This window comes from Solanum dulcamara, chromosome 7 (assembly GCF_947179165.1).
Source record: "Solanum dulcamara chromosome 7, daSolDulc1.2, whole genome shotgun sequence".
NCBI classification, from domain to species: Eukaryota; Viridiplantae; Streptophyta; class Magnoliopsida; order Solanales; family Solanaceae; genus Solanum; species Solanum dulcamara.
This window is the reverse complement of record NC_077243.1, coordinates 6,046,166-6,071,666: the sequence shown is the minus strand read 5'-3', so window position 1 is coordinate 6,071,666 and position 25,501 is coordinate 6,046,166. Positions and strand designations below refer to the sequence as shown.

Genomic DNA, 25,501 nt, shown 5'->3' with positions numbered 1-25,501 from the left:
AAATAGGAAATTTTGGGACACATCGGATAGATTGGATTATTTGCACCAAAATGATATTTTCTTAGGCCACTCTTTAGATTCTCCTCACATTACTCTAGTAGATTAATTTTTGCCTTTACGAGTATTTGGATACAATAATTGTTTCTATCTAAACATAAAATTTAGGCAATTGTGATGGCGGGCGGGAGCAAAATTTAAATAATAGCCTCAGAAAGCCATTTGTCCAAATCTCCAACATAAGTTGTTGAAACGGGAGCCGGCCCGGCCCGTCAACTAAATTTCTTATGGGCTTCTGACACTGTTGATCCATCAGTGTAGGGGTTCAACAGTGAACAGCCCAGGCTAGCCTCTTTCTAGTGTTGCAATTTCTAAAAAGAAATACTCCACTATTATGAAGCGTAAATGGATGATTCAGCTAATTCGATTGGGATTGAGTCATAGTAATAATTGTTGACTAAATTAAAAGAAATAATAGTATTATCTTCTTTAAAAAATAAAAAAGTAGATCTCATAGAACATCTTATTGATGAGGCATAATTAATCGTCCGCTTACAAGTGTTTAATTAGACAAATTAAAATGAAGGCCTCATCTTGCATTTAGTGAACAGTTTTTGCGTATCTTAAATAAAATTCTAATAATAAAACAGAATGATTTTTTAAGTAAACAAAGTCCTGTTGCTCCATAGAAATAGTTTTTGCCTCTCCTAATGATTCAAAATGAACAGAATGATATTTAAGCTACCGCAAACTCCTCAACTTATACAATATTATCGCTCTTAATAATTGATTACACGACAAGGTCAGTAGTACATTATTATTGTTATGTGACAAGTGACAACGACTAATGAAAACAATAATAACGAAAAGAAAGAACATATAAATTATACGGAAAACTTTCAAGAAGAAGAAAATTCACAAACCGTAACCAACTCTTTTTATTTCTCAATAAAAAATGAATATTTAAAATGTGCTCCAATCCAAGTTTTCCATCGGAGGCTACCACAGCCCCGCAGTCAGATCCACAAACATAACAATTATTACAACAATTGATTCCTTTCCCATCTTACTAGCAATTACTAGGATTGAGAATCAAAGTAGCTAAACAGCTAATTGTGTTTGTTAAAGAGAGACTAGAAAGTAAAGGTACTGATGATGATTATAAGTAGAATTGACAAATTAATGATCCACCTAGAATTCACACTGTCCCCACTAGGTGTCATTATGAAAGTATTACTCATATATTAACGTACGTACGTTGAAAAAGAAAAATGACTCGGCCAAGACCTTAATGCATCTACACCACATGTTTGTTATTCCCTAGTTAAGTAATTTCTAACAAACTTTGAAAGCTCCATATACCAATTCCTCTTTCTAGACAAGTCTCTGCCCTCAAACTTCAACAATATGGCCCCTTCCTTTTTATCTTCGTGACCACTTATGTTATATACTTAATTATCCAATAAAGTTCTCTTTTAATATTTCATCTTTTTGTTATAAAATATTAGAAAAATGAGTAGCGGCTAATTCGAGGCATCTTAATTTTTCCTTTGGTACATTGGAAAAAAAAATATGTTATAAAATAAACTAACTTAGCAAAATAAAAAGAAGAGAGTAAGAGAAAATAGAAAGAAGCAGATTGAGAAAGGGAGAGACAGTGCAGATTGCAGTGTTCGTATCTTACATTTTTATTGCCACATAATGACAATTTATAACAAGAAAAGGAATGGATGGTGGGCAACTTGCCTAGTGGAACATCCACTCATCCATTTTCAAAACAAAATAAACTTTTTAAAATCTTTGTTAAGCTATGTTGCCTAATTACCCTAGGAGAATAAACTCTATTTTCTTGAGCGCATCTTTCCCAAATTAGTAAATCTTCTTTGTATTTGTGATTTTGCTAGAAAGCCTGCATATTGATTTTCCTCCCTTCAGTTATGTTTAACAATGGCCTTGTTGACTTCAAGCATATATTTATGATTTTTAATAATAATTCTAAGAGGATGATATTATATGTCCTTTCAATACATTCAATAAGTTTGACAGGAAGTAAACTATCAGTTTCCGCTGCCACTTTGTATCTCATGTCTCTTTTGCAACGTTAGTCTTTGTTTGATACTCTATAATTTTGTATTTCTCTCATGATATTATTGATATACGTCCCTGAGTGGCAGAGTTTGAATTTTCATTAAAGTGAGTTAAAATATAAAGAAATAAATCATCCAACAAAGAGGTGTCGGTTGACACCCCTCAAGTACATGTGGCTCCGCCACTGTGTCCGTGCTTTATATTAATTATGTGAATTTGACTGGCATCTCAATTTAAGAAACAAATAAAGACTTTTAAAAATTTTAGTGTTAAACATGCTATTAATTTTGTGTGGTTATAAGACTTTTGAAACTTCTGATCTTAAACAAGACATAAATTTTGCTAAAAACTTCTTATTAAAAGTAAAATAAATGGTCTAAATTAAATTATTCTCAAACTTAGAAAATAGTTTTTTTTTTCTTTCTAAACAACTAATAAGGAAATAAGTTACATAGATTGAAATGAAGGGATAGTAATAAAGTTCTATTCCTTCCAAAGAGAGTAACCATGCGGCGTCTGCCTCATTGGCGTTAGCAAATAGATTGTCCGCTTCGTAGTTTCATTTTCATCAAACAACAAACATCAATTACCATCTGCATATATATACAAATTCTCATACTTGGAGAATAATCCATGTTGTTTCACATCATGACATATAACTAACTCAAACAATGTTAACTCTATTAGTACACCAATAAAAATATTGGTGAGATGGATATATAGGGTCTCTTCACCCTTATTTATTCCTCGAATTCAAGCTTTGAATATAAAAAAGTTATGTTAAAGATCAATTCCTCGTTAATAGGTCTTACACGGCCTATTGCGGATACTGGCAATGAGAAAAAAGAAGAAGAAGAAGATCAATTCAATTAGTACTAACAAATTGACAAAGACATTTATGTAAAATTGTTTTAGGGTCTGCTCACAATTCACAGCTATATTAACTAATAATATAGAGAAAACATCGTCTAGGCCGTTTGGATTGGCTTATAAGCAGTTTTCAGCCTTTTTGAGTGTTTGACTGACCCACTTAAAGTCATTTTGTGCTTAAAATAAGCCCAATAAATAGTTGAGTTTATTTGGATGAATTTATTTTAAGCAGTTTATAAGTCGAAAATAGCTTATAAGTCAAAAAAAAAATTGATTTGCACCTATTTTTTTTTAAAACTTATAAGCAGTTTTCAACTTATAAGCTATTTAAAAATAAGTCAATCCAAATAGGCTATATATATATTTGGTGCCTATTATTAGTGCCTCTTCATGTTTAATTCCAAATTTGGTAAAAATGTTCCGTTCCTTGTGAACCAATCGATATCACATACACGATTCAACGTCATAATTGCCACTTATGCTAATTAATTGACAATCACTTGGGGTGCATTTTGAATGCCCTAAACCATTAAACTAACATTTTTCCATTTCAAAATTAAAATATGTACATGAACTTAAAAAATCTATCTTATTTATATAATGTAATATCTTATTGAGGGAGTTTATGTGAACATCCGCTCTCTAGCTAGATCCGTTCCTATATAAAACAATATAAAATAATCTGAGTTCTAGTGTGTAAAATCGTGAAAACAGACTTAAAATCTTAATAGATGTTTGGACATGCGATTTCATGTCGTGATTTGAAATCAGAGATGGAATCAACATTTGGACATACAATTTCATCTTATAATTTCAAATCATGAGATGAAATCTCAAATTCTCCAAAAAACTTGTTTTGAGAATTTCATATTATGATTTTACATTTTTCAAATATATAAATGGATCCACAAGTTTATATTTTTAAAACAAATCTGCTATTTTATATTTACATAATTTTTTGCGAATTTACCAAATGAGTGATGAAAAATTCACTAAAAACAACAACTCATTTGGTATTCTTGCAAAAAAATTATGTAGATATAAACGGATGGATTTTTAATTTCGTTTTTTACAAAATATAAATTTATGAGTCAATTTTTATATTTAAAAAATATAAAATTCTCAATCAATTTTTTCGAAGAATTTAAAATTTCATCTCATAATTTAAAATAATGAGATAAAATCACATATATAAATATTGATTTTATCTCATATGATTTTATCTCATATAGTCAAACTGCCCTTCGGCCTATGAGTGGAGTGTGGTGCCTCTAGAACTTTTTACAAGGTAAACTAAAAAATTGTAAAAAAAGGACTAGCCAAATAATAAAACTCTCATAATTTATAAGTTGAATAATGTCATTTCTGTAGGACTTAATGGTATATATTGTACTACACCAAAAGACAATTGTCAAGCAAAGAGAGGATGATCTATACGTAAATTGAACCCATTTTATTTACTTTCTAAGCCCCCACTATAAAGCACATGGGCTCGGAGCCGTTTGCGATGTGTTCATTCGAACTTCTTCAAAGAAAAAATTATATTATTATTTATATATAATTAAAATTATTTTTATTTATATAATAAATATCGAATCATCTTTGATTAATTTATGTGTTTTATTTTTAAAAATTTTAAATTATTTTATTAAAATTTTTTGACTCCGCCACTTTTAATCGAAGCTGATGCCTATATCCATACGTATCACAGTTGCATAGCCCACTTAGCTTGACTTAGTTCTAGATATGCGTGGAAATATATGCTACTGTTGTGGAAGTTCATTTTAATACATAGTTCAATCCCTAAGTAATCATAGACATTGAAATTTTGTAGGATTCTACCAGACGAATCTAATTTCAGTTAGAATTTTTTGAAGGCTACTCGATTATAAATCTTAATAATGTCTATATAAAAGGTATTATATTCCCTTCAAAAGGCATTTAAAAAATTTCATAAATTTATGAAATATTTTTTATCAAAATATGTCAAATTATTCTTGCTAATCAAATACTTCAAGAAGATCCACAAATCATTTCATGGAGATCAAGTTCAAATCATTCTATCTAGTTCGAGATATACTCCTATCTAGTTTGAGAAATACGCCAAATCATGATTGAGATCAAATTCAAATCATCATAATTCAAGAAGAATCAAGGGAACAAACAGATTTGTATCCACATTATTTTATCAATAAAATTATGTTTCTTCATATTTCAATGGTTGATTTATTTTTTATTTATTTAATATTTGTTGAGTATTTCAAGCCTCGTCTTTGAACTTAATCAAGTCTACACTCCGGAAAGCCATGAAGTAGGGGAAATTTGTAGACTTCGAAATTTTGTAGGATTTTACAAGACGAGTCCTATTTCAGTTAAGGTTTCTTGGAGGCTACTCAACTCTAAACCCTAATAATACCTATATAAAGGATATTATATTCTCTTGAAAAGGCATCTCAAAAATTCCACAAATATGTGGAACTGTTCTTGATAATCAAATACTTCAAAAAGATACACAAATCCTTTCATGGAGATCAAATTCTAATCATCCTATCTAATTCGAGAATTACATCACTAACATCCCTCGAATCATGATGGAGATCAAATTCAAAGTTATCCTACTTCGAAAAATTCAGAGAGAAAAATCAAGTGAACAAATAGATTTGTATCCACATTATTTTATCAATAAAATTATGTTTCTTCATATTTCAATAGTTGATTTATTTTTTATTTATTTAAAATTTGTTGCAAACAGACCTTCTTTACCAAATTAAATTAAAAAAACATTGTTGCACGACATTGGACAAACATAATACTCAGCAATGACAATGACAATGACTTGAGTAAAATATTAATAATACCTTAGAGACAGTACTTAATTTTAGTAGGAAAAATATCTCGATCTGATGTTGCTTTTCATTTTTTTGACGTGTAATAAAAACCAAACATTTTGACCTAATAAGTTTAACGATACCATGGTTAATTCCTGTTGAGGAGTTCCTCAATCATTTGAAGCGCCATTCGTTCTTCTTCATTCATCATGCCACTCTCTTTGCCTTGTTCGATCTCGATGGAATTCTCCGGAGACGACAACGTACTTGAAGAGGTTACGTTTTCTTCTGGAATAATAATTTGCTCGTCATCATTCATGATCTTCTTTTTACCAAATTCAACGGTCATAACCCAGCTAGAATCAGGCCGGGCCCCGGCCCGTTTCTGCCACACCCCAATGTTGGAACTCTCCGTATCGAGTCTGAGGCAAGTGAGAGACGGCGAAGGGGATTTACAGCTCTTGCGAAGTTTGGCGCTAAGTATAGCAGAAAGTGATGATGATGATCCGGAGAAAGACGTATCAGTAATTTTAGAGTTGTCTTTTTTGCTTTCGTCAAGTACTTGTGCCTGCACTGGGAAATTTGTTTTGGCGTTACGTCCGCTCATTAAAACAGCAGCCTCATCGTACGCTCGGGCAGCTTCCTCCGCAGTTTCAAAAGTACCTAGCCACACTCTCCTCTTCCTACAAGCGAAAACATTCAATAATTATTAAAATATACATTAAATTTAAATTCTGGTGTGATTGATGATCGATTGATAGAGTGGCATGAAATAAAAAGTGTGCATGGTGAAAATTTATCGGCATAGTGAATATTATGTAGAAATAAAGTGCATTAATATAAAGAATGAAAGTCTATGGAATGGGGTTTGCATGGTAAAATACAGCAAAGGATGACGAATCTCAGCGACCCAAGAACCCCAATGGCGCTGCCTGACACCTCTGAACTTCTTTGTCTGTACCATACCTGACTTTTCTCAAATAATTGTCAGAGAGATAATGATAGAGAGAAGAGAGAGAGAGAATTGTACAGTTTGAAGGTGTGGAAATAGTTTATCAAAGATGGATACATATAAGGATCGGAAGGAAACAAGGGCGAATTTATAGGTAAAAACTGGGGCATGTGAACTTATGATCTTTCTATAAAACTAGGTATTTTCTTTATACATGTCTATGTTACAAGAGGACTATATGGTGGACTTGTTTGAAACTTTATTAGCTAGATGACTAGGAATTAATTTCCACAATTTTTTTTTTTTTAGTGGTGTAAAGAAGGTTGTGTCAGAAATAGTGAGAAGTTAGCATTCAAGAGAAAGAAGTTGAGTTGTTGGTGAGAATATTATTAGTGATTAATTTGTTTTAGTACAATAATAATGCACCTTATTACTGAAGTCCTGTGAACCTCACAGTAGGCTAACACCATATAGACAAGACTACTCTATTACAGTAATATCTCTTCTTTAATTCCCTTGTAGTACCATATATGAGGGGTACCCTTTTGGATTGGCTGCATGTGCAGAGTAGATTAGTACTTTTTTATGGCGATTGGCTGGCTTGAATGAAAGTGAAAGGCTACAGGATACTACTACTACTGTAATATTCTAAATCGAAGCTACATACATATACAAGCCGCTCACGGAAACGGACCTACCATTTCAACTTATAAATTCTAATTTAGGATATATATTAAAGATTCCCACGTCGATTTTTTAATGGATGGTGATTTTTCTTAATATGATTTAGATAATTTTCATTTTAATAAATTAGCTTTTGAAATTGAGTTATATATGGACATGATTCATTTCTTTATGATTATATTAGATGTTAGCGAGGGGCGACTCTATGCAATGAAAAATAAAACACTTGTTTTAGACCTGCAAATTTAAGAGGTTTCGTTTTAATTTTTTTTTAAGCAATAATAGCATTATTATAAGTAGTTTTAAGAGAATTTAAAAAAAATTGTATTGTCCGTTTCAATCTTTAATTTTATGGCTATAAGATTCAAATATTTTATTTACTTTCTTATTAAACTCTAAATTACATGTCAAGTCAAAAATCACACAAATAAATTAAAATATAGAGGATGTACTTTCCTCCTTCCCTAGCCATTACCCTCATCCACCTCTTTTTATGTTGAAATTTTGTCTTTGTCTTTTGAGATTATCTTTTGCTTGCTATTTCTTACGGCATGAGAAAGAACCTCTACTTGAATTCATTTCAAGTCTTGACTTTTTGTTTAGAATTCTCTTATATGAATTTCGGATGAGAGCTTTGATGGAAACTATTTATAGAAAAGGTAAAAGTTTTCATATAAGAAAGAGACACAACTTTGCATCTTAAAATAATTTTAAAAAATAAATATTAATAACTTTGCATCTTATTTTTTTTTTTAGAAGAATAGACTTTAAATAATATATATATATATATTATTAATCAAAAGCTAGGCCTCAATTATTTATTTAAGGCCTCTGATTTATTTTTTGGATTTAGGCCACCAAAGTAGTTGAGCCGTGGATGTTTGTAATTGAGGTTTGAATTAGATTTTTATATATTTTTAGTAGAATATTTATACAGATTTGAAGTTTGGATTAAATTAAAGCTATTAGGTTTGACCGAACTCATACATAATCTTCTAGATCCGCTTTTGGTCTAGAACAAGAAGATAATTTTACCAAGCACTCCCAATAACAAATATATTTGAAATATATTTTCTCCATTTCAATATAAATGAATTTAGCACATTTTTTATGGTTCAAAATGAATGAATTTTCACTCAGTTTGTAAGCTAATATTGTAAAAATGTACCCTAAAAGTGATTTCACAGTAATAATTGTACTATTGTTACAGTTTGATAATTAAATTTAAAGACACTCAATTTGATGAAGTACGTACTAGTTGAAAGTATGAATGAAGAAATCATTAAATGTTCAGTATATTATAAGCGTCCTAGAACTCCAATCAATATAAATAAAATAATGTGAGTAGTAATGATGAAATTAGCTATAATTACAAAAGAGCGAAAAGCAATCAGTTCTGCTAATAATATTATTTGTACTTTAAACTGATATAATTAGTTTAGAGGTACTGATCCTTATCTTTTAGAATTTAGATACAGCTCCATAATTTGAGAAGAATTTTTTTGGATTGCATGGACATTATTGAATTTAATATAGTACTTGGGATATTAATGTTTAGGTAAGTATAGTATTTGAAAAGATTTGATTTCGACTGCATTGATATTATTGAAATTTAAATAATTTCTTGGTTTACTTTTACTTGATCACTATATTAAAAATAAATTTTTATTTTGACTTGTCCATTTTTGCATATTAAAAAAAAAAAATCTTCATAATTTGCCTTAACATTAGCAACTCATTTACCAAAACTTTTTTTGTATGGACATTATTGAATTTAAAATAGTACTTGGGATATTAATGTTTAGGTAAGTATAGTATTTGAAAAGATTTGATTTCGACTGCATTGATATTATTGAAATTTAAATACTTTCTTGGTTTATTTTTACTTGATCACTATATTAAAAATATTTTTTTATTTTTATTTATCCACTTTATATATTAAAATATATATATTTTTCTTCATTATTTGCCCTTAACATTAACAACTCATTTACCAAAACTTTTTGAAATACTCATAAGCACCCACACGGGTATTATGGCAAAATTTATATACACCTCATTTATTATTTTAGTAGGGATCCATTACGGACAAGTAAAAGTCAATGAAGAGTGTAGTACGTACTTGGTAGATTTAGGGTATGTTCAATATGGAGAAAAATATTTTTTAATTTTTCTATTGTTCAATTAATCAGTTAAAATTTGTGATAATTATTTTCTCTAAAAAACAAGTTCCTTCAAAATAGAAAGATAATTTTCCTATTAGTGAAAGCAGGATAAGAAAAATAAATTCCACAAAGGACATTTTACATTAATTAATTATACTCTCTCGGCCCTCCAACCCATCTCATCATCACTTATTATATCTCCTATCCCCATCCCCACTGCCCCCACACTTTCACTCTTCCTTCCCATTAGTTTTGTCATACATGTGCTTGTAAAATAATATTTTTCACTTACGTGTACACAAATTATTTATGAAAAACATTTTCCTTTGTTTATATAAGTACTACTTAAATCTCTTAACATTTGTTCACTACTTATAAATGAGTTGGGAGTACGGAAATTAGATTTTTAGTCGAGGAATTAAGGAACTAAATGCAATTTTAATTGTTGGATTTGTACTTTTTATATTAGCCAATTACAATTATAAATTGAGGAGAATAATCAAACTGGAGTGCCTGAATATGTCAAAAGAAATAAGTCGTACTTACCTCATTGATCAGTAATTGCAACAATAAATGCTGCTACTACACGTAGCACGTAATATGTTGCCATTTCTTTGAATTATTGAGAATATAAGTAGTAAGTAATATTATTATTTAATGCATCACCCTTTTAGGATTCTGTTCCGTAACTATCCGAAAAGTAAAAAAGATGGAGTAGTGTATATACGGTGAAGTAATATATATTCCCTCCAGTTAATTAGGTGGCTTAATCTAATTATTGACATAATTAAGCGTAAGATGTGTCGAATTAAGCTTCCTTATATTTTACTCCAAAAGTAAGATATAAAATAAGATTGATCAAATTTTATTGAGTCAAACGAATAATTATGATCTTACAATATTAATTGAGAGGAATTTATTCAGTATTATATATACTTAAATTGACAATATTCACAAAAAAAGTTGAATGTTTCGTCCAAATGAGATTAATTGGTACTGTTGTCATCGAAAACATGACTAAGAGCCCGTTTGGATGAGCTTAAAAAAGTAACTTTTATGTATGAAGTGTTTTTAGAACTTTGAAGTGCTGAAAGTTATTTTTATAAATAAGCAGTTGAGTGTTTGGATAAAAGTGCTTACATGAGGAAAATGATGTGAATTTTAGGGTTAAAAGAATAAAAAGGGTAGTTTGGGAATTTAGTTAAAATATAAGGGATATAGAAGTAATTTTCATGGTCAAAGAAAATGACTTTAAGCACTTAGAAAAAAGAAATTAGGAATCCTAACTTTTTATTTTTGACTGACTTTAAGAACTTTATAGCTTAAAGTTAGCATTAGGCAAACACGTCCAAAAACTAAAAAGGGGCTTTAAGTTGGTTTTGACCAACTTAAAGCCCATCCAAACGGACTCTAAAGCGGAGAGGAGACCGACACTTTTCTATCACAATGACTGACAATCAAATAATTAAAAAATATATAAAAAAATTATGATAAAAAAAACTTAGTTGAATTTTAAAATTCAGAAGATGTCATATAAATTGAAATAAAATAAGTATTTTTTTTCTTAGTTAAATCTTTGTACACACATAAAGTACTGTCGATGATTGACAATTAAATATTTAAAATATATATAAGAAAATTATAATTAAAAAAATTTATTTGAATTTCAAAATCTAAAAAGTGTGATAAAAATTAGAACAAAATAAGTATTTTTTCTTAGTTAAATCATTGTACACAAAGTAATAGCGGCTTGGTGCACTTGTTTTTTTTCCAAATCATATCAAATAAACAAATCACTCAAAATAATGGTCGTAGGAGAGAACACCATAACTATTTGATTTGAATTTTGTATGAGATATTGCGAAAACTGTCGTATTACATGATTAGACTACTATTAATACGTTGTTGATGTGTCATAAAATAAAAGGAGTAACAAATATGCACAAGAAGTTAAACTACATTATATCATTATAAAAATTAAAACTTCACATTAATATAAAACTTAAATTCACATTTTGGGAATATCTACACAAGATTGTCCCCCTTAAACAGAATACATCAACAACCTTAAATTTATGGATTGATTTTATTTGGATGCTCAATCTATGACATATTTTAATTATGTATTTATACGCATGATAAATTGTTTCTATAAATAAAAAACTTCTGGCTTATATTTTGGGAAAGTGTTTTTAATCGTGTTTACAAACATTCATTATGTAGATAAATTAAATTTTTTAAATATATCACATTTTTTAATTATATGCATTAACCTCAATAAGCAGTAAAACCTATTCATCCAACTTCTTATTTAGGGTCTTTAGTTTGAATTTTAATTTTTCTCTAAAATCGTTCAAAATGGCAAATGAAAACTCGAATAAGCTTTGTATGAATGAATCATACCCAATGCTCAACGGTGAAGTGAGATGCAAACATGTGATTTTGCTGAATTTGCAAACTTATTGGTCAAAATCAATGGAGTGAGAGAAATGAGAAAAGAGAAAAGAGTTGGGTCTGATTTTTTAGGAGGAGATAGAAAGAAAATATTGAGAGAAAAGAAAAGAATTCGGGTGAGGTGATCTAATTTTAGGTGGGAAAAGAAAAGTATACACAATATTCACTATATTTGATTTATGTGGACAAGTTAGCATTTAAGGGTGTATAAAATAAATTTAAAAAATGTTGAATAAAATATCCGTATAATTAAAATGTGTAGTTGAAATTTCAGATATAAATTAAGAGAATTTTAGACTATTTTCTCTATTCCTAAACAACTTCTAAAAACTACTATAGTTGAAACTAATAACTACACTTCTGAGCGACATCCAACAAATTACATTATATTGATCTTGAGAAATATTTCGGAAATTTCCCTTTTAGATTTTACCTCGTAAGTTATAACATTTTTTTTGTGTGTGATTTATAATATTACATTTTCCTTCCTTAATTTGATTTCGTTGTAACAATTCTTTTTTTTAACTTATTCATTATTAATAGAAAAAATTGTGACATGTCTAAATTGCCCTTTTAATCATTCTTCTTTTAAATTAAATTAGGGGTGGCAAAATCAAACCCAATCCATTCAACCCAACCCAATTTGTGTAAGTTTGGTTGGTTATTGACCCACTCATTCATTAGCTCAACCCATTTCAACCCAACTCATTTCAATCCATTAAAAATTGGGTTGACATGTAACCCGAATTTACTCATAAGAAATCTTGTAAAAATATTTTTAAAAAACTTTTTTTTCAATTTGATATGTTATATATAGCCATAATAATAATAAAAAAAATTTATTAGGTACTAAAATAGTTTAAAAGAACAAATAAAATAATTAAACTTAGTAAAAAATGGGTTTGGTTGGATCTTGACCTGTTATGTAACCTATTTTGACCCATCCCATTTTGACAAACTAATTTGGGTTGAATTGGCTTGGATCTTGACCCAATTATTGCCCAACCCGCCCAATTGTCACCCCTAAATTAAAGGGGAATTTTCGCATATAGCCACTCAAAATTATCTTAATTATGCTCCATAACTATAGTTTGCTAATTACAATTCGTAACTATAGTTATAACAGCGTTTGTATAATTCGCGCAGCATTTGTAAACATTTATATAATTCGCTATACAATTCGTAGTTTTTGTATAACGTTTGTATATTTCACTATACAATTCACAACATTTGTATAATTCGCTATACAATTTGTAGTGTTTGTATATTTCGCTATACAATTCGATTCGTGCACAACGTTGGTATAAATCACGTGAATTATACAAAACTCAACTGTATAATCGCGCGAATTATACAAAACTCAAACTGTAATTATTGGTAGATGTTTACCGCGAACCATAATTAATTCAAATCATAGCTATATTAGCTAATTAACTAATATATATTTGCTTATCAGCGTAATTTTCCCTAAATTAATTTTTTTTTCGGCACACACAAAGTGTACCCGGCAGACCCAATCTCCTCTTTTAAATTACACCCAAATTATGAAAGACTCGTCAAATACTTGAATTTATTATGTAATATAAAAATATTATTCGTGGTTCTTCACTAATATTCCAAGAAAAGTGATGCTCAAATACTAATGCTTCAAAATTTAATTAATGAAAATATTGTCATATTATTTTCAATATGAAACCAATCCAAATTATGATTATTTTTAACATGAGAATTAATCTCATTGATTTCAATATATAACCACGGTTGAAAATATTTTCATATTGATGCGTAACATATATAGAATTCGAGGACAAAACTTGAAACGTCAAATTCAAAATATAACTTTTTACACATCAATATAATGATCAAATAGAGACAATTTAACCCCTAAAATATATATAGAATTTGAGGGCTTGTTTAGGTATAGGTTTAGTATTCAATAATTAATTAAGGCCACAAGGGCAATTTTGGAATAAGACAAGATATTATTAGTTTAAAATAATAAAAGTCACAGTTGTTACAACGAAATTAAAATGAGGAAGATAAAGTAATACTCAAGAAAAATTAATATTATGAAGCCAAATATAAAGGAAGATCTCTAATATTATCTTCTAATCTTTTTTTCACACTGTGTAAATTAGTTATGGGAAAATGTGTAGTATATCTTGTACATATTACAGGCCCAATCTTGCATTTGCCCGTTTTAGACAAGTTTTTTCATGGATTATCCTTGCTTGGGGATGTTTTTTAATTTTTGCAATTACTTCTCATTTAATGAAAATTTATAAATTAGAGTATCGTTAACTATAACTTAATTTCGTAAGGCTAAATTTTTTTCTTGTCTGACAAAAGTTATGTAGGAATAAGTTATACCTCTTAAAATATAATTATGTGTATAAGTTTAAAGTTATATAGAAATTCTAAGTTGTGTCTTAGTAAGATATAACTTGTGCCTTACAAATTTTGCATTGTAAAATTTGCAAATGTCTCGTATGATATAACTTGTGCTCTGCCAATTTTACATTGTGATGTTTTTTAATTTGCTTTTTTCGATATCAAAGGTATCTTCAGCCACCTTTTCTTATAAAAATCTCGCTAAGACAGAGATTCGTTCAAATGACCCTATTTCAGATGGCTATGAAAACTAATCGAATTGGACCAAATTCATTCACTTATGTCACAACCCGACCCAACATCATTGGATATGGTTGCTAACCGTTTCAGTTAATATTGCATTTTGCTGTTTTAGTTGTCCATCTTATTATAAATAATTATTTCAAATTACTTATTAATTTACATAATTACAATAGATTCATTATGGAGTGTTTTTTTCATTTTACTTTTATAATTAATTCTTTTATTTTTGAAAGTATAAACAAATTTGTATAGTTTCTTAAAGAATAAATTAATTAGTAAAATTGTGATTTCTATTTATAATCTTATTTATATATATATATATATATATAAAAGACAATCTTAGACCCTCCTACTGAAATTTAATTTCTTTTATTACTTTTTCCTTTTTTTAACTTAATAAACAGAAGGCCAAAAAGTCACGACTTTAATAGCTAAACGTTACTTGTGAAGAAAAACACAATTGTCACCTAATCCCTAAAACGTTACAATGTTTCTCCTTCAAAAGAACATACATTCCTACGATTTGAAAGTGGGAATCAACCGAGAAAAAGAAATCAAATTTTGCTGTGAAAATTCTCTGGTTTCTTATCTCTGCAAAAGGAACATCATTCGAAGCAGAGATATAGATGAATCTTCTCGCTCCGCCTTTAGCATACTTTGGTACGTCTTCTTTACATAAAAATTAAGGTTTTTTTCGTCAATGTTTCTATATTGATTGCACATCCCTGGTTATTTTACTTTACTTAATGTGCACGTCAGTTTGCTTTTGCATGATGTATAAACCACATAGAAAGGGTCCGTTATTAGCAGGAGTGATGTTTGCTGAGATGGGTCTCAAGTTATTTCTTTTTTAAATAATTATACTTCTTATTTTCAAGCTTCAAGTGTAAATTTCGTGAGTAAGAGAAGCTCACCAACAATTATTCTCAAAAATACGAAAAAGTTTAAAGCTAACTAATACATGTCTATTAAAAAATTTCTACCTTTTTCCTGCTGCTTTAATTCGTGCACAAATGCATTTGCCAGGAGTTTCTAGGGATGGTAGACAATGAGCAGTTTTCAAATGGATAGAACATATTTGAAAATGTTCCAGACAATTAAAAAAAATTCTCAAAATTAATTTTGAGAACTATTCTACAAATCAGAATTTGAAGATCTCAAAACATTTGGGAACTGATTACGAGAAAATTTTGAGACTTCATCTCAATTTTCGCAACCAAAGTCAGATTACATCTACGTTGCTGGGACTTTTCAAAAATGGTAATGGGTGCATGTCGAATTCTCTAAAAGGAATGAATTTTTGGAGAATCCGACATTAGTGTGACATGAAAAGTGAAGAATTCGCGCAACTTAGCATTATGTAATGGTGTGGTTTATCATGACGATATGAGTTTGTTGTCGGAGATGAAGGATAGTAATAAAATGAAGATGGAAGGATATGGTAGAGGATAGCGGTGATTGTCACGGTGGTGAAATAAAGACTAAATGGAACTGGTCAAGATGGCAATGGTTTTGGCTGAGGCCGTGAATAGAAGAACACGAGTGTTATGGGTTAGGGGAAGAAAAATAGCCCGACAAAGCATTTTTTAGATGTTATTTTTCCCGTGTCAATTATTAATTTACTGATTTGGTGTCTGAGAATGATTATACTTTTTATTTTGTGTGAAAGATTGTCACTTCTGTGTTTATTTTGTTTACTTTCAATAGTCCTCCGGTGTTCAATATGTTACACCTTTAACTAAAATGTTTAAATGCAACTGTTTTACAAGTTTAGGGGCCCTCGATGTATTTATCCCTCACCTAAAGTTATCTTTATATAGTATCAAATGATATAGATTGGCTCTATCGGAAGGACATAATATGAATCAATAGCTTTTCATGATGGGCATTGAGAAAAGAAACAAGATTGGCGTTGAAGTCAGTTGAGGACTGGTGAGTACCGTTTTAAAGTTTGTTTGTTATTCCACCTTTATATGTGAGTAGTTTCGGTGTTGCATAGACCTTTCTTAAATTTTAGCTGATGCTACGTTTTGGGTTACGGAAATGAAGTTTCTTGGATTTTAGTTTTGCTGTTATGTTGCGGCATAGTGATAAAAGGAGTATTTTAGTGATAGATCATGTTTTTCTCTCTTATTTTCATAAAGATGGGGAAAAAAAAGCCACTTTGAATGACGATAAAAGGAAGGTCATGAAGGACAAAAAGGTCAAGAAAGATCCTAATAAGCCTAAGAGACCTCCCAGTACCTTTCGTATCCCTGTAGGGGCTTCATTTTTTTCATTTATAATTAAATTCTACATTCAGTGGCATATCTATAGTTGTAGGCTAAAAGCAGCAAATGATCATTTCATGTTATATATTGCAGTGAGGAATTTAGGAAGACATTTAAAAAGGAGAATCCTAATGTGAAGGTTGTTTCAGCGGTAAACTTTTGATGATTATTTCATTAGCATTGCTTCATTTAATAGTTTTTCTGAGATATTGATTATTTCCTGATTTGATATTATAAATAAAGGTCGGGAAAGCTAGAGGAGAAAAGTAGAAATCTTTGACCTGTAAGTAATTCTTCATCTCCTATAATGTTAGTGATCTAAGTAGCGAACTTGGCACAATGACCATTTTATACAAGTCACACAGTTATATTGTTATACAAGTTAAAAGAGTCTGAATAATAGTATTGATGAATTAATTTACTGGGTGGTGAAAATATTAGATTCGTTACTTTCTTTTTAATGGGACAAAATCTACATATTTAATGTAAAATGAGGTACTTATAAGGTTGTTTCTACCTGTTGCAAGGAAAAATCACCATAGGAAGCCAAAGCTGCAAAGAGGAAGGCTGAGTATGGAAAGCTCATGAATGCTTACAAAAAGAAGCAGGTAAGCTTCATATAATCTATTTTCTTTTCAATATTCGCAGGTACCTTAGAGAGTGTCACGTCACCGGGTCTAGGATCCTCTTATATATATATATATATGTATACAACAACAACGGCCCAGTGAAATCCCACAACGTGGGTCTGAGGAGGATAAAGTGTACGCAGACCTAACTCCTATCGAGGTAGGACGGCTGTTTCCGTAAGACCCTCGGCTCAGTAGAAATCAAAATATATATATATATATATATATGTATGTATGTATATATACACACATAGAGACTTTGTCCCACCTGATTTATATACTCTCATAGATAACTTGAGAAGAAAGAACTTATCTTTATGATAAGTTAAAACATATTTCTTGTCCTTTGGTCTATCTCTATGTACAATAGGTACAAAGAGATACATGTTTTCCACTGTTGTAGTGTTGTAAATGATGTATTTCTAATTTTAAAGTTTTGTGATTATCTACTAACTAAAAGAGTTGAGTGTGTAGTTAATTAATTTAATTATTAGAAAAGAGAACTATCTATAAAGTTGATTTGTTTTGTTTTCATCGAGATGAAAATTGAGTTTTCTGCGAAGTGTTGGGACTGGTGGAGTGAGAGAGATTGATGTGGTATTTCTATTCGTGATTTACTTCGATTATTCCAGTGGATATATCAACTGAATCATATGGTCTCCCTATAGTTTGGTAATTACTTCGGTAAGTTCAATATTACTTTGAATCGCATCGCAAGTTTATCTTTTTATGGTGTTAAGAGTATGATTGACTGGCAAATAATTCCGTTCTACTTGTATTCAGCCAAATTTTTATATTGGTCTTAGTAGATCAAAGTTTATCCTTTTGATATTTAGGCTCACTTTTTTTTTTTAAAAAAAAAACCTTTTACCACCAGGCCTAACAAAGGACTTTCTACACTGTACCAGGACTGGAGAGCCAAATGTTCAAATGAGCAATAGATTGTGCGATAATATGTTTCAGAAGTTCACTTTTCACACTCAACGTCGTGTTATTTTGATACTGACAAGCTTGCCAAGATGGAATGTGCAGTTGGGAGAACTACTTATACTAATTTTCAAATTTATGATTCAACTTTGGTTCCCTTTTCTCCTTAGAAGAATATTCATTGTGTTCTTATAGCCATGCCATTTATGGTTGTCTTAATATTATTTACATTTTGCTCAACTACAATGCTCTACGATTTTTATTTACTAAGTATTCTCGAGTAAAGGTGCTATCAGAAACTTAGAGATGAGAATCTACAATCTGTAAAGGTAACTGTGTATCTACTAGAAGTTGCTTTTATCATGTAAGGTGCAAATGTAAGTTCCTTGCTCTTATTACATTGATTGAAGAAGGTTTTTTGTAAAAAAAAAAAGAAGCACAAATTCATGCAATATATGGCGATCTTTCCTTAAAAATTTCTCCAGAGACGAGAATCAAGATGTGACTGACAGAATTCTGAACTGTAATAGGCTTATCAGAAAAATTGTCTCTTAGGTTTGCGATCACTTTGTTTGGGCATGTCCATTTAAACCGTCGCCACTTAGCTGGAAATCCTTTTGAGAGTGGACTTTTTCTGGCGAATTCAGTGTGGAACCATTTTTTGGAGAAAAGGAGAATAATTTACATTACTTAACACGGAACTATAATCTCTATAATTATTTGTTGAAGTCTGAAAATTATCATTGAAAACAAACAACAGGTAATAAATTGCTAGAGCCTCTCTGGTTTCGATTCTCAAGTAAACAGTGATGCACCTAAAAATTTGATAGGCATTATGGGAGCTAGAAAGCTGAAAGGCAACAAGCTAAATATCCTCAAGGAAGCAACAATATTGATACAAAATTGTAGTGGAAGAACTCATCTCTTCTGAGATATAATTTTCAACTTTGGGTAAATTTGTGGCACTTCAAATATCTCCTTGGTTTCAACAAGATTATTATGCATTAACAACAAATCTATCTTTTGAGGAATTTGTTTTACCACATTATATAAAAGAGGCTGTAGAGTTGGCAAGATGTACGATCATCCATGAGGGAGTATTAAGAGGATTGTGTACAAGAGCATGCTATAGACGTGTGGGAGTGGACATTGAGAAGTTGACCACCTTCTTTTTCAGAAACTACGGTCTCAACAAGAGCAAAAATACGACAATTGTACTGCATATTATGTCATTTGTGGATTAATGATATGTTTGCTTTAGTGTTGTATTTATATTATTATTGATGTGGGGTTAGTGGCCTTCTATAGAACTCCTCATTCGATATTTAGTATAAGATCGTGTTTTTTTGTAAACAAAAAACAATCTATTAAATTAAGATGATTTCATTTGCATTGATTTTTTTTCATATGTATTTCCCCTTTATGTTTTTCTTTAAAGATAGTATATATATCTTGCCTTATATATTTATTATTTTTAATATTTTGTCACAACCGCGTGGATAAATTTACTAGTTTATAAATAAAAGCATGTAAAGAAAAAAATGGATAAATAATATGAAACAAAACTAGTAACACACATATTATTTTAAGTTAACCTCTGTTTACTCTGTCAACCTTTTAACATTCCGCTATGTGTATGGCCAATTTCTTTAACCACACAACTTTATCGCCTATCGGATCGCCACATCACCCCTTTTTACAGCAAACATCGGATCATATTCTCACTTTAATTTTCCTATTGTTGGAGTGAGTTTTCAGGTCTAAATGCACTAATCTTTTTTGCATGCACTGATTGTTTTCCCCTAATTCTGACGTGAGTTCAATTTATACAATGATTTTTGTGTTTGTAGCACCATTTAACTTACTGCTAATAATATTGTTATCCTTTGTTTGAAGGTGAAAAAATGGCTCCGATTCTGCTTCATGGTACTCTGCATGTGACGATACACGAAGTCGATAGGCTGCACGGGAAGCACGGTCGCAACTTCTTAAGCAAGGTTATACATATAATATACGTATTGTTTTTTGTAAATTTTCGTTAATTAAAACGGATTGGTCCTATTCAATAATGGAATATGGATTATGATTGAGAAGGGGAACTTTGGAGTAACTGGTAAAGTTGCTGCCATGTGACGGGTTCAAGTCTTGGAAACAGCCTCTGGCAGAAATGCAAGATAAGGCTGCGTACAATAGATCCTCGGGGTCGGCCCTTCCTCGAATCCTGCGCATAGCGAAAGCTTTAGTGCATCGGTTTGCCCTTTTTAATATGGATTATGATTGACTTGCTATTAATCCATTTCGATACTAATGTTTTTCTGAATTCTCTAAGAACATGAAGTTGGAATGTTCTTCGCTATAGGGATTGGATGAGTGTAAATCACATCCCCAATGTAGGTACGATTCGTGTTCATTTTTACATTGGGATCCATTGTTGTAAAAATGGTAGAGCCTTATTCCAATGAAAGTCTTATAAGGATGAGGCAGACTCTGCCACCTCTTTCTGTTCACTTCCAGAGGTACTTAAGTGGTCATTATCTGAGTGAAGGGATGGATTGGGGAGGATAAGGGATTGTGGAATTTTGATTATATTTAGCGAGGAACCCTTTCACTGCTTTTTCAGTCATGTAGGCTTTGGTGATCGCCTGTGTCCCTATGAGTCTCGGATCATGAGTTTGCTTTCTAGCCGCTAGATCATATCCCCTTACATCATTGACTCTCCTAGCTTGCATCACATGGACTCTGGAGTACATGGTGGAGTGTCAGAATAGTATTCAGCTGAATGGCGAGATTTCATATTGTCCCAGAGAGATTCCTCACTGTATTGGTTTAGTTGATTGATCTAATTGTCTGGGAGTAATTGTATTGGCTAAGAGTAATGTTCTCTGTTCGTTTATTTTCCTATTATCATATGTTTTTACGAATATAGTTCATTTGATATATCTCTGTGTTATGGGGATACATTAAGGTTAAATAGGCTGATGAAATTGTAATTTTTTTCTGTATTGCATAACATGATATATTCCCTTTAACATTGTTGTTACACTAATGAAGTGTATATTTTATGGCTTATCTTTCTCTTTAAATTTCTTAAAACAACAACTGCACAAACTTCTGCTCGTGTAACTTGCATGAGTCGCGAGTTAGTACTATTTCCTGATATAGATAGATAGCATAATGCAATTTAAGTATATTGAAAAACCTAAAGTGTGAAGAAATCAGAAATCTAATTCTGCCCTATATGCTTCTGGGAGGAGAACATGTTCAGTACCACTTGTATAACATCATCAAGACTTGCGTCAATTAGGTTCTTCCTCTCCTTATTTGTTTCTTAGGTATTTACTTTGTTCTTATGCATTGTGAATCGGGGTATTTCATGGTTTCACCAATGAAAAAGGTTAAATCTAAATCCTTTTACTGAAAGGTGGCTGAAGCTGTTTTAAATGAACTCATTCCGAGATAATGTCTATTAGGTTCAGATTAAAACCTGCTGGTGCTAAAATGCCTATTTCATTATAGTACGTGGACTCCAATTTTTATAAATACCAAGTCTATGGAGATAGTTCTGTAAAAAGTTGTTGTAATTAACAAAATTATAGATTTACTTTTTGCTAGGTTTACATCAATAGTATAATATAGTTTGTCCAAATGTTGCCTGGCCCTGGTTAGTTTATGGTATTGAGGGTAGCAATTTAACTTTTCTCACTTGTCAATTAAGTGTCTAGTTCAACTCTAATACTCCTAATAATTTTATCCACTTCATTTCTTCAGCAGAAAAAACTGATTTTGAAATCTGTGGTTTTTTCCAAGTAACATGGAATTAATCAATGCATTATAACTCTTCGTTTCTTCTCTGAATTTAGTGTTTACCATTTGTAATATTTCTGAGACCTCACTAACTTATGTCGTGCACTCAGAAAAAGTCTCCATTAATTCTTCGTGTTCTTTCTCTTTATGTACAAACTCGTTCTGGGAAATTAGTCTCTTGCAACTTGTTTAGGAAATGATTCTCCGCCTTATGAAGATTCTGATGGATTGAAATCTCATAATTGCAGATTAAAGAGTCTGTTGAGGAGACTGTAGGTATGGGCAAAGGAGCTTCTAAAATTTATGCCACAGTTGATTTGGAAAAGGCAAGGGTTGGAAGAACCAGAGTTATTGAAAATGAACCAAACAATCCTAGGTGGTATGAGTCTTTTCACATCTACTGTGCTCATATGGCTAAAAATGTTACATTTACAGTCAAAGATAACAATTCCATTGGTACAACCTTAATTGGAAGAGCTTATTTACCAGTTAATGACCTGATGGAAGGGGAAGAGGTTGATGAGTGGATTGAGATACTGGATGAAGACAAGAATCCCATTGAAGCAGGTTCTAAAATCCATGTGACACTGCAGTTTTTCGATATCAGTCGTGATCGTAATTGGGGACGTGGAATAGGTAGTCCTAAATATCCTGGTGTCCCTTACACATTCTTCCCACAGAGAACAGGATGTCGAGTTTCTTTGTATCAAGATGCACATATCCCTGATAAGTTTATTCCGAAAATCCCTCTATCTGGAGGTAAATATTACGAACCACATCGATGTTGGGAAGATATCTTTGATGCGATTACTAACGCAAAGCACATGATTTACATTACTGGCTGGTCTGTATATACTGAAATAACCTTGCTGAGGGACTCCAGGAGGGAAAAGCCTGGAGGAGACGAAACACTCGGAGAACTGCTCAAGAAGAAGGCGAGGGAAGGTGTTAAAGTCCTTATGCTTGTATGGGACGACAGAACATCTGTACGTGTGCTGAAGAAAGACGGTCTCATGGCCACTCATGACGAAGAAACTGAAGAGTTATTTAAAGATACTGATGTGCACTGTGTCCTTTGCCCTCGGAATCCTGATGATGGTGGAAGCATAGTTAAAGATTTACAGATTTCTACAATGTTTACTCATCACCAGAAAATCGTAATAGTGGACAGTGACATGCCCAATGGAGAGTCAGAGACGAGGAGACTTGTGAGCTTCGTCGGTGGCCTTGATCTTTGTGATGGGAGATATGACACTCCTTTCCATTCACTTTTTAGAACACTAGACACAGCACATCATGATGATTTCCACCAGCCTAATTTTGCTGAAGCTTCGATTACCAAAGGTGGGCCTAGGGAGCCCTGGCATGACATTCATTCTCGGGTTGAAGGACCAATTGCTTGGGATGTATTGTATAATTTTGAACAGAGATGGAGAAAACAGGGCGGAAAAGATATTCTTGTGGACTTAAGAGAGCTTGACAATGTTATCATTCCACCATCTCCAGTTATGTACCCTGATGATCCTGAATCATGGAATGTTCAATTATTCAGATCGATCGATGGTGGAGCAGCTTTCGGCTTTCCTGACACACCAGAAGAGTCAGTAAAGGCTGGTTTAGTTAACGGGAAGGATAACATTGTCGATAGAAGTATCCAAGATGCTTACATCACTGCGATTCGTCGAGCAAAGAATTTCATCTACATTGAAAATCAGTATTTTCTTGGAAGCTGTTACGATTGGCAGTGTGATGATTTGAAAGTGGAGGAGATAGGTGCCTTGCATCTCATTCCAAAAGAACTTACATTGAAGATTGTTAGTAAAATTGAAGCTGGGGAAAGGTTTACTGTATATATTCTGGTTCCAATGTGGCCAGAAGGACTTCCTGAGAGTGCATCTGTACAAGCAATATTAGATTGGCAGAGGAGGACAATGGCGATGATGTATAAACATATATTTCAGGCTATCAGAGATAAAGGTATCGACGATCACCCGAGGAATTATTTGACTTTTTTCTGCATTGGTAATCGGGAGGTGAAGATGAGAGGAGAATATGAACCTTCAGAAAAGCCTGAAGCTGATACTGATTACGAACGAGCTCAGGAGGCTCGTCGTTTTATGATCTATGTCCATTCCAAGATGATGATTGGTGCGTTGTGGTTTGCAATTTCCTTTTCTTTCTTATATTTGACTCTCTGATTTATGAAATTTACATGTCTTGAATGTGGCAACAAATACGTTATAGAAATACTCTAGCATCCCGTGTGTAACTAACTTCATTTCTCAACAGTTGATGATGAGTACATTATCGTTGGATCAGCCAACATAAACCAGAGGTCAATGGATGGTGCAAGAGACTCAGAGATAGCAATTGGAGCATACCAGCCTCATAATTTGACTACGAGGCAACCAGCAAGGGGTCAAGTTCATGGTTTCAGAATGGCATTGTGGTACGAGCATATGGGCATGCTCGATGACACGTTCCAACATCCAGAGAGCGAAGATTGTGTGAGGAAGGTGAATGAAATAGCTGATAAATATTGGGATCTGTATACAAGTGAGAGTCTAGAAACTGATCTGCCTGGTCACTTGCTCCGATACCCCGTCGGACTTACCAACGACGGTGAGATCACAGATTTGCCTGGAAATGGAAATGAGTACTTCCCTGACACAAAGGCTAAGGTTGTTGGTACTAAATCTGACTACCTTCCTCCCATCCTCACTACCTAAGTTCAATAAAACTTGTAGACTTGTTACGTTAACAAAATAATAAATTCCTAGCTAAGTGATTGTTGTTTTTAGTTAACTTTTTTTCCAGATTTTTTACGTGTTCTGAGAGGATACTAGTATTGGATTCTTTGCAAATTTAACACTTTGTTATTTTCTTGTTGATCCCATTGTCTCATTAATCAATAATAATAGAACTACTATATTGCTTCAATTTTTGGGAGGAAATTTTCATGAACAAGTTGACTATATGAATTGTGATTCAATCGTCACGCCAAAAGTTATATCAAGATATTAGTATAAAAATAACACTATGTTCTAATTTAGCTAATATTTTCAATCAGAAATAAAATTAATCCTAAAAGCTATAATCGAAATAATCCACCTAATTTCTTGAACAAAACGCCCATATGGGTCGAGCAAAGTTTACTCATGAATCCTGTGACTTTTGGTGAGTTTCTCTACACAGATGT

At 31.7% G+C, this 25,501-nt stretch overlaps 2 protein-coding genes across 3 annotated transcripts; one reads left to right on the top strand and one right to left on the bottom strand.

The window, feature by feature from the left end:
- Nucleotides 1-5,602: 5,602 nt before the first annotated feature.
- On the bottom strand, nucleotides 5,603-7,122 carry LOC129895009 (ethylene-responsive transcription factor WIN1). 2 transcript variants are annotated; one of them, XM_055970625.1, is made up of 2 exons: nucleotides 6,656-7,122; nucleotides 5,603-6,466 (listed from the first exon to the last, which is right to left on the bottom strand). In XM_055970625.1, exons 1-2 carry the CDS (start codon nucleotides 6,745-6,747, stop codon nucleotides 5,932-5,934), a joined length of 627 nt encoding a protein of 208 aa, XP_055826600.1. In that variant the 5' UTR covers nucleotides 6,748-7,122; the 3' UTR covers nucleotides 5,603-5,931. The 2 variants fall into 2 exon arrangements, with proteins under 2 accessions (XP_055826600.1, XP_055826601.1); XM_055970626.1 differs by having other exon boundaries at nucleotides 6,668-7,119.
- A 15,305-nt stretch (nucleotides 7,123-22,427) lies between these two features.
- On the top strand, nucleotides 22,428-25,087 carry LOC129895552 (phospholipase D alpha 1). Its single transcript, XM_055971278.1, has 2 exons — nucleotides 22,428-24,450; nucleotides 24,592-25,087. The coding sequence occupies exons 1-2, from the start codon at nucleotides 22,581-22,583 to the stop codon at nucleotides 25,029-25,031; spliced, it is 2,310 nt and encodes a 769-aa protein (XP_055827253.1). The 5' UTR covers nucleotides 22,428-22,580; the 3' UTR covers nucleotides 25,032-25,087.
- The last annotated feature ends 414 nt before the right edge of the window (nucleotides 25,088-25,501 follow it).

Coding starts and splice junctions, on each gene's coding strand:
- LOC129895552 (XM_055971278.1), top strand. CDS start 22,581: ATGGGCAAAGGAGCTTCTAAAATTTATGCCACAGTTGATTTGGAAAAG. Junction 24,451..24,591: donor CCATTCCAAGATGATGATTG/GTGCGTTGTGGT, acceptor ATTTCTCAACAG/TTGATGATGAGTACATTATC.
- LOC129895009 (XM_055970625.1), bottom strand. CDS start 6,747: ATGGTACAGACAAAGAAGTTCAGAGGTGTCAGGCAGCGCCATTGGGGT. Junction 6,467..6,655: donor CCTTTGCTGTATTTTACCAT/GCAAACCCCATT, acceptor TTTCGCTTGTAG/GAAGAGGAGAGTGTGGCTAG.